Source organism: Papilio machaon, chromosome 5 (genome assembly GCF_912999745.1).
Source record: "Papilio machaon chromosome 5, ilPapMach1.1, whole genome shotgun sequence".
NCBI classification, from domain to species: domain Eukaryota; kingdom Metazoa; phylum Arthropoda; class Insecta; order Lepidoptera; family Papilionidae; genus Papilio; species Papilio machaon.
Window position 1 is genome coordinate 7,196,914 of NC_059990.1, and position 10,799 is coordinate 7,207,712.

The window sequence follows — 10,799 nt, forward strand, 5'->3', positions numbered from 1 at the left end:
ATGAATTGGGGCCATTTAGTAAGCGATTTTATTAAATATATAAGTGAAAATCAAGATTTGTAAAGTTTTCGTGTGACTGTCTGTCCGCAAATTTGCTTTTGTTCATGGTAATTTCCGAAACGAATGTATCGATTTTGACAGGACTTAAGACAGTACGGTAGCTAATGCACGCGGGCGTATTATAGACTACTATTTTAAATTCCGCGCTCACGAAGTCGCGGGCGATCACTAGTAACAAGTGTTAGATATTTGATGCAAAAGTATTTTAAAAGAAATAAACTAACAGCGAAATAGTGAATTTAACTCTACTTCTAAATAATCCTCGCAATAGTATAAATTCAAACCGAACGTAAGTAAACAAAAATGTAACAAGAATGTCAGACGTTCCGCAATGACGGATGGAGAGAGACTGCCTCGAGCAGCAGCGCACGCTTCCTTATAAAACCTTTTGTGAGACTACCCTCAACAGTGTTAGATATTTGATATGTCTAGTGCTGCGCCGATACACCGGCACAGTGTTGATTTTTGTCTCTAACAGTTCGGCCATCCTGCATTTCCTTCGTCCTCGAAGGAGTATTGATCCTTGCTGCATCGTTTTACACGCTGTCCCAAGCGCCATGAAGAGCCAGAACACCTCCAAGAAAAAGGACCTAAAAGCAAATCAGCCCCGTAGGCAGAAAATATAGCCCCGTAGGCAAACATATAGCCCCGTAGGCAAACATACAGCCCCGTAGGCAAAACATATAGCCCCGTAGGCAAACATATAGCCCCGTAGGCACAACTTAGCCCCGTAGGCAAAACATATAGCCCCGTAGGCAAAACATATAGCCCCGTAGGCACAACTTAGCCCCGTAGGCAAAACATATAGCCCCGTAGGCAAAACACAGCCCGGAGGCAAACATATAGCCCCGTAGGCACAACTTAGCCCCGTAGGCACAACTTAGCCCCGTAGGCAAAACATATAGCACATTTTGTATCAACCATGTATCTGAAATAAAACTAATAATAATTGTTATTAAACATACGCCCGGAGGCTAAACATACGCCCCATAGGCAATCTTTGATTTTCTTTTATCAATCATGTGTCTGAAATAAAAGTTTTATTAATCATACGCCCCATAGGCAAAACATACGCCCGGAGGCAACATATACGCCCTGAGGCTAAACATACGCCCCATAGGCAATCTTTGATTTTCTTTTATCAATCATGTGTCTGAAATAAAAGTTTTATTAATCATACGCCCCATAGGCAAAACATACGCCCGGAGGCAACATATACGCCCTGAGGCTAAACATACGCCCCATAGGCAATCTTTGATTTTCTTTTATCGATCATGAGTCTGGCATTCCGCGCACCCTTGATTCGCGAACACTGGTATGATTCTGATGTCGACTCAACTTACTGCGACTACAATGATTATCACGGTAACGTTCTGACATTTTTCTCTTAGCCTTTATTTTCACGAAAATACAAACACAACCACAGAGTGAGCAAAGTGGATAGAATCACGCGGATCCTATCCCACTTCTGATGTTAGATATTTGATGCAAAAGTATTTTAAAAGAAATAAACTAACAGCGAAATAGTGAATTTAACTCTACTTCTAAATAATCCTCGCAATAGTATAAATTCAAACCGAACGTAAGTAAACAAAAATGTAACAAGAATGTCAGACGTTCCGCAATGACGGATGGAGAGAGACTGCCTCGAGCAGCAGCGCACGCTTCCTTATAAAACCTTTTGTGAGACTACCCTCAACAGTGTTAGATATTTGATATGTCTAGTGCTGCGCCGATACACCGGCACAGTGTTGATTTTTGTCTCTAACACAAGAGAAATAAAATAAACTTTACGTGTTATCGTAGCAACATAATGGTAAAACGAATTTCGAATACTGGCCAGTATTGTTGCTAGACGATGTATCACTTCCTAAATTCAGAAATAATTTTTAATTTTGATGATTAAACCAAAGTCCAAGATTCCGATGTACATTCCATAAAATAATATAAAATTACACTAATCATTGCAACTCAAAAGCCCCAAAACTCGTTATATCTTTCAATCTTTTAATCAAAGAAAAAAATTAATGACTCTGCCAAACCATTGATTTTATGGCCCCGCTTTGTTCTCTAAATATTTGGTCGGAGGCGACTCGTTTATTACATTTCCTCGGGCGGAGTTTCTACCTGCACAATGTAATTGCGCTCTCTTTGCCTCTGCAAGTTCTACACCCGCCCACATATCGAGCTCCTTTTAGTCTTGCCTTTGTTAATTCAAATGATAAAATAATTATTATAAAATGTTTCTTTCACTTTTTGTGCATCCCAAAACGTTTTGTGAAAAAGTCTTTTGGTAAAATGTTTTTTTTTTAATTTTTAACTTTGGTTTACTTTTGTGCTTTCGCACTGTATCGTATATGCTTTAAATTTAAGGCATGCACAAATACTTTTTTTTTAATTATTAAATATCATCTTACTAATATTATAAATGCGAACATTAGATGGATGGATGGATGTTTGTTTGAAGGTATCTCCAGAACGACTCAATGGATCTTGATGATATTTGGCCCAGAGGTAGAACGTAGTGTGGAAGAGCACATAGGCTACTTATTAAGTTATTTTTTTTAATTCCGAACGGACTGAGTCGCGGGCGACAGCTAGTGTTTATACAAGAGAAGATACTCGCGGATCACAATGAAGAAAAACAATATAAATAGCATTATTATGTAAGCAGTATAATTATTACTAAAATAACCAAATTAATAGAAGTTCTTTGCAAGTTGTAGGAACTTTTAAACGTCTTTTATATTGATGCATGTCATAAAATACGTTTTCATTTTAAAAAGCAGCAAACACTGTCAGATACAAGTTGAAGCTTTCCGCGCATCTCAATTTAGCGAAACTACATCTCGAAATACGCAGCGGGAAATCAATTTACCCGTAGAGTAATATCTAGTCGTTTGCAATTGCGACAAGTTGTAGGTACGAGTGGGAGACGGGAACGTTCCGGTTTTTAATATTTTTGTCGGGGTCGGGACTCGCTCCTAGCTTTGAACGATGAAGGCGCAGCACGGTAATCAGGAAAATTATTTACCCATGTCTGCGGGCCTTGTCGGAAATTTTCTAGGGTCGTCATTCACATTTTAGCAATATTTTTAACTCATATTAATTGTAAAGTTAACAAAGGAAAGACGACTAAATGACAGATTGCATTCAATAAAAAGACAACCAACCAAAATATAACATGCTGATATTACAGATAGTAGAAAAAGGCAGGTAGAATATAATGTAGTGAGGTATAATTAAAAACTATATCATCATCAACTACTAAAATAAAATGTGATTAAGAAATTAAGCACTACAATACTCATAAATTGCTAAACTCAGTAGACAGTGGACAACCTCGTTTCCATATTTACGAAAAATTTAAATACAAATGTACATGTAGAATAAAGTCATTGTTGTGACAACCCTACATACTTTTATAAGCAAAATGAAGAGCCAAGGGGAACATGGTTTGAGGAAGCTCTGTAAATAGTCACCGCAATGCCTTCTTGCAGATTAATTTCAAGTGAGAGAGCATTGAGGGTCATTATGTTTACAGGATTACTTCTATGTAATGCTACGTGAAGTAAAATAACTTAAATAAACAATACAATTAGGAATAAGTGTAATGAAAATAAATCTACAACTTTAATCCGAATCGTTCCGTCTTCCAAAATACTTTAGCGAAAGCTTACATTCAGCCTCTTCGATTTCGATTCTCTCGATTATTTTCTTACATCTATATTGTTCAAGATATTTGTGAAAATGTGGTAGTAGAAATTTTCGTTATGAAAGGGCTATACTCTCCTCTAATAGGCATTACGGTCATGAAAAGAATCTTTCAAGCTTAATTTCGCTTGCCATTCTTTCAATAGGAAATTAATAAGTTACAATTTTTGGTCGACATGACCGACAATCATTTTAGAAAAAAAAGTACTGTCAAGTAAAAAGTTTCAATTTAATTTTAATTGTCATTAAATTTACAAAAAATTATAGCATAATTTTAACATTTTTAATACTCAGTACATTAAAAAATAAACAAGCATTCGTCTTATATCGAAAATAATACTTTTTGATACGATAAATATAGATTTTTATTTTCATAACAGTAGATTGTCTCTCCTAAGAGCGTTGTTGTTAATATGAAATACCTTATCAGTGTAAGCATGCAATTTGCTTGCTATGATGCCGCTTGTGTCTCGATTAACTTTGCATAGATTGGCTTCTCCTTTTACATAATTGAGCAATTCACGTAAAGTGCTTAACTAAGGTTATATTAGAAAATCTATTCACCGACATGTTTGCTGATGATACCATATCTATTCATAGTACGATTACTGCTACTTGAAATTTCGTAGTTTTTATACTATAGAAACTAAACAAGTGAAAATTAAATAGTTATGGGTGTATGGCACAATTTTGCTTTTGGTCTATAGGTGGACCATTTTAATAGATCACATTTAACACTTCATTAAAATCCAACAACGTAATCTTGTAACGGCGGGCATAAAATGTTATTGAATATTTGAAATTAGAACTCAGCAATTGCTTATCTTTTTTTCAAATTTCGATTACATATTTTTTGTTTTAATGGCAATCGAACGTCGTTACAAAGTTGCTTCATTGAACTCTTTTTCTTTTTAAACAGTAAGGAAAAAACATGGATATTTATAACAAATGAATTTGATACAGATATGCTTGAAGTCCGAATCGATTCATTGACTTTAATCGATGTTGTAAAGCAGCTCACCTCACTATGAAGCTAAAATGAATAGATGTCAAATGTCACCTATTAAATAAGCCTATAGTCTCTACTTCCATGTTTTTAGTACTATTGGAAATATATTCAGGAAATGCTAGACGCGAATTCTGAAATTTACGTTCCTTAAAGCGTAAGATTTATACTAGCCTTCGTGGTGTATGGGAATATCGTATAACATCGTACATCTTGTTTATTTATGTTTGCATCTTACATCATCTGTAGCCGCTTCCTTATAGCTCTTTGAATACGTTTATCGGATTCCAAACTCAAATCAGACTTACTACGAATCGCTGGATTTGATGCAAACACAAAGTCCTAAGGGAAATCATAACGTCAATACAAATGTATGCATAAAATTAGTTTTCTTTTCTCTGTAGATGTGTCGACAGTTTCTCGTTTGAAATTCTGATAAAATATAATTTCGTTATTCAAAGTAAATTTCTTTGTCGCTGTGCAACTACATCACTTGAGACTTCAAGTGGTTCTTAAATTAACTGACATGTATTTGTCTAGATATTAGAAAAATCGTATTCAATATGTGAATTAAATAATCTGCTTAATGTGGTGCTTGGCAGATACAAGACACTGGGCTATGTGACCTATTTACCGTGGGTTTGTGTTGTCGAAAGACTAAACCATATCCTTATCACTTTATTCTTTTTTTTTAATAGATATGAGTTATATGCTCTGCAAACCAAAATACTTGATCCCTTGGTACTGTACTGAGGGCCTAGTATGAATATTCGTGACTTCGTTTTAGTAACGACATCGTCTTACTTTGTATTAAAATTTGTGCAGCGCACCTACTGGGCGTGAAGTACACCAAAAACATCTCATATCATATCTTGACATATTTTGTCCATGACGTTACGAAGGTGCGTGTCGAAATTTTCTTGCTAGGCCCTCAGTATAACTTAAGAATGCACCAAACACCATGCTTTAATTATAATTAAGTTAAAAATATAAAGAACAAAGGGTACAGCTAACAAAATACAGGCGCGGCAATTCATGCTTATATCTTATCTTTGCATATCTCAGCAAACATTGATAACCTAGCTATGTGTAACGCGTTTATCTAATGATAAACCAGTACCAATACGATAGACGTAGTGTAAGGACGATTTACAAGTTCCAAGGTGTAAGTGTTGAGTGAATTAAGTGCAATGGCGGGTGCAGGGAGAGGCGACGGGCAGGGACCCGCCGTGGGGAAACTCGAATCGCAAATTTATTGCATCAAGTACACTTTATTCTGCTTCAATGTCGTGCTTTGGGTGGGTTGCCTTTTTACTTATAAACTTGTAGTTTCTTAAATAATATTAAGCAGTCCTTTTTGTTACTACTATCAAGAACCATTTCGTTTTATTGACTAAATGTATACCTAAAACTGACTTGTCTTGTTCACGCGCTTGCGCACCTTCCATAACTATTCGTTGCCGAAACACATGTGCAAAATATGCTGTTATTCCTTCTTATAATTCAGTCTCTTAAAGTCCATTTAATAATAATAATACGTTAGTATATTCTCACAAAGTAAGTGAAATTATAAAGACTTAGAGACAAGAAATGAAAAAAAAGTGTTAAAAATAATAACAACAAATTTTATAAACGGAACAACTGTGTAGTGAATTCACTACAAAGTTGAAACACTTGTTAAAAACAACAGTAATGTTAGACAAGGTATTAATTGCTATATTCATAGGAATTAAAACATTAAAAAAATAAGTTAACCTTAAATCCGTTGCAATATTACGTTTACACAAAAATAAAGGGCAGATATTAAGAACACGTTATCAACAAGTGATAAGAGCTTGGCCTGTTTTCCGAGTATAATACTGTCATAGTCTGATTCACAGAATGAAAATGAATTAACATCGAAAACACTTGTTTTCCAATCTATTGTTTCCGATTAATTTTTATTACAGTGGTATATATAATAACGCTAGACCAACAAATAATATTATGGTCGAACTATACGTGCTAATTTAGTAGACGCTTGTTCTTGTAACTTTTTTATAATCATTTAGTTTGGTATTAGAGTTATTTATGACCTAGATAGAACATGTACTACTTAACTAATCTAGACGGGGTAGTAACATAATAACATGTAGAGGAGGGGTGGCCAACCTGTCGACCGCGATCCACAAGTCGATCATAGCAAGGCAAAAAATATAAATACGTAAATCATATCGTACTAGAAGATGCTCAGACGCAATTTTCACACTAATATAAATAGGTATTAACTAAGAATAAAATAAAAGTAACATAATAATTTACTGAACTATGCTGATTCATTTAAAATTTCAAGATGTCTATAATTTGCAGATCACACAGGATCGGTCAGTAAATAGTACATCTCTGGTCTAATCATATTGGCCACCCCTGCTGCAGGAGTACATTTAAAATTTTTTTACAGAAACTATTTAAAACACAGATTGTTGTTATTACGTACTTAGCAGCAAGTAGCATTCATTAGCCACACGTGGTGTTGGCGGTAAATCAAGTACTTGGTTGTTGCTTGCAATTTGCGCGTCGAAGCAACAGTTATGAAGCTTGCTTAATTAAAATTATTAACAACATATGCAAATTAGAGATTGTAATTGAAAACATTATTCGAACATTTTTGCTCTAAAAACTAATTTGTATTCTATGTTTTTCTAAACAAACTATTAGAAATGGTAATTGCGTAAGTTTTCTCTTAAAACATTATTCTACATAGAACTGATTAAATTAACTAGCTTCGTGTATTTTAATTAAATTCTAAATTCTAGATTTTTATATCAATTTACCTATATTTAAATCTAATCTATTAATTTTAATGTTTGTAATTGAAAATAGATGAAATAATTAAAAGAAAATACTTGCACTACTAAAAGAACAAAACTGATCTTACAAGGATGAAAAATAATTGACTACGTAGTCTGAAGTAGGATTTGCGATAATTAAGTTTTGGATTACAGCCAAGACAAATAGGTCGGTATTATTTTTAGTTTAGGCTAGAAAAGTTTTAATCTGTAGACGATATTCGACGAAGCATGTTATATGATAAAAATCGGATAGATATTTCTCTTTCTACGCTATTCGAAGGCTTCACAGAGCTTTGTTTTTCTTAGAAATTGATAATATTTATTATAAGTAAGCAGTATCTTTGTAAACAATTTATATTTCTCCGTATATATATGAATAAATAAGTCGTAGACATCCATTAACGTAGCATTATTTTTTAAGTAAATAAGATTTCAATCATGTTGCTTGCCCTTATTTTTAGCAGGTAGTAAAGCCCTTGAAAATATGACAGTGTGTACAATTTGATTTTTTTCTACTTCAAGCATTTTACGATAATTTTAATTTACTTAGAAATTTAAGCGTGAAATGAGATAAAATATAAAAAAAGTTTAGTCATACTCATTCATAAAATGTGTCAACATTTGAATACACAATGAATCACAACACTACAATTCTTATATTAGCGTATTTAACTATGACGTCATGAAAATAGTTTGCGTTGAAAGATTTGTAAACAAATGGACACGGAATTTGACAAAAACCGCTAGTCGATTGTTAACATACCCATTTACACAGACTCATTAAACTTATAGTTAAACTGAAATATTAAATTCAATGGTAGAAGAAGACCAAAGAAAGTATGGATGGATTGTGTGAAAGAGGATATGCGTAAGAAGGGGGTAAATTCAGATATGACGGCTGATAGAGATGTATGAAGGAGTAGTAGAGATGCATGTACATACTGTGCCGACCCTCCATAGGGATAAGGGCAGGTTGATGAAACATTAAATTCAATGATATACAAATAATTTAATTTAGTATTTATTTTCCAGTTATTCGGCGTGTCTATATTCGCATTGTGTCTATGGATCTGCTTCGAGCCCGGTTTCAACGAATGGATGAGAATTTTGGAACTTCAAAAGTACTTCATTGGGATCTATATCATTCTTATTGCCTCGTTAGGCATAATGGTTGTAGCATTCCTTGGTTGCGGCTCCGCTCTTATGGAAAACGTCGTTCTACTCTACGGAGTAAGTTAAATCTTTATTACATTTACTTTTTCATATTTATATTTAAATGGAGATATTATTTATTTAATGAAGTGCAAGCATTAATTTAAGATCTCTGTTTACTTGTTGCTACAAGCAGAGTTGCTAATTGGTCACTAAGAAAGAACCTGATTGTAATCGTGATGTAATTTTAGTTTATAGGATCACAAATCGCGTTATTCGTCTTCGGATTGGTAGGCGCTTGTGTGGTCCTGGACTTTTCAACTTACGACTCCAGTATACAACCTCTTATAAAAGATGTAATACTAAGACTCATTAATAACCCACAACATGAAGGCAGCCGTGAAATACTAAGGATGGTGCAAGAAGGAGTAAGTTTGATAGACATCTTTCTTTTGCGCTTATCTTAAGAATGTTTTTTATATTTAGTTTTCGATTCGGTACATTATAATTTGAATATAAACATGGATGACCTTTTTGATAATTATTTCAATAAGTTGAATACGGCTACGTATGATGTAGTCCACTAGTTTTATATAATTTTACTGCAAGTTAACACTGGTAAGACTTTACTATCTCTCCCTCTCTTTACCTCTTATTCTATCAATTACAGATTGGGTGTTGCGGTGCAGATGGGCCGATGGACTTTTTAAACTTGAACAAACCGCTACCATCTGAATGTCGTGACTCAGTTACCGGCAACGCTTACTTCCACGGCTGTGTAGACGAGCTCACTTGGTACTTAGAAGGCAAGACAGGCTGGTTGGCTGGCATTGTGCTAGCTTCTTGCATGATATGTGTAAGTGCTTGAATGACTAAAACTTTGTATTTTTATTTTTTTATAATTTAAAAGTCTTTGTTTTATTAAATAGAAATATCTTTGATACAATTATAGATATTAGAAACTTTTCGTTCTTAGATCAAGTACCTAAGTAGTCTGTAGTTGATTTATTTACCCCTTATAGTGAATTATGTTTCTCCTTATTCAGGTGGTGAATGCAGTTATGTCTCTAGTCCTCATTCAAGCGGTGAAGAAAGAAGAAGATGAGGCTATTGTATACAAAAATTAATAGTTTTATTATAAGATTAATAATAAATTAAGTAAACCTTTGCATTTTTAATTATATATAAGTAATTGTTATACGAGTAGTATAGACTGGCAAAGTCCTAAAATAATTATTATTTTGAAAAATGACACAAAGTATCACAAAAAAACACCATTATTTTTTTTAAAGTTACTATGAACATCATTTTTTGTAATCTTTGTGGTTTTTATTTATAGCTTTTGCGCGAATCTGTCCGCAAAGAATTTAAAAAAACTTAATACGTAGCCTTTGTGTTCTTTCAGACTATGTTCTACATATGTGTCAAATTTCATTAAGATCCGTTGAGCCGTTCCGGATACCTTCAAACAAATATCCATCCATCCATCTAAAATTCCGCATTTATAATATTAGTATGATAAATGACAACATTGTGTGCAATCGACAAGTATCTTGACATTATATGAATAACTTAGTACTAAGTAAAAATAAAGTACCACCTTTATATAGAAGTATTTTTAGTTAAGGTTTTTTTGTATAACAAAGTCCAAAACGGCATTTAGCTTTTATAAGTCTCGGGTATAAGTAACGAGATTTTTGTATTAAAATTATTTTTTAGTATTAAATTTCTAGTGCTACTTTCTTTAATTTAAATAAATGTTATAAATTAAAATTAATGTATATTTTTAATACAACCTTTTTATTACTAAGTTGAACATAACTTATGTGATTATAACATAAAATATAAAATATAATATGTGAAACACTAGTATTAAAGTTGCTTATTCAAAGGCAAACGACAATATGCTTTTACGAGTCTTTTACAGTCTTCAACTATGAAAACTCAATTGCTGCCTGGCTTCTTAGTGTGAACAAGGTCTTATACTAAACGCCAATGAAAGTCGAGACATGTTGACAGTGTACAGATTACGTTAA

The 10,799-nt window shown here is 33.5% G+C and overlaps 1 protein-coding gene across 1 annotated transcript; it reads left to right on the top strand.

The window, feature by feature from the left end:
* The first annotated feature begins 5,881 nt into the window (after positions 1-5,881).
* On the top strand, positions 5,882-9,943 carry LOC106710586 (tetraspanin-2A). The gene is made up of 5 exons (XM_014502678.2): positions 5,882-6,078; positions 8,644-8,841; positions 9,015-9,191; positions 9,434-9,619; positions 9,810-9,943. The coding sequence occupies exons 1-5, from the start codon at positions 5,971-5,973 to the stop codon at positions 9,888-9,890; spliced, it is 750 nt and encodes a 249-aa protein (XP_014358164.1). The 5' UTR covers positions 5,882-5,970; the 3' UTR covers positions 9,891-9,943.
* The last annotated feature ends 856 nt before the right edge of the window (positions 9,944-10,799 follow it).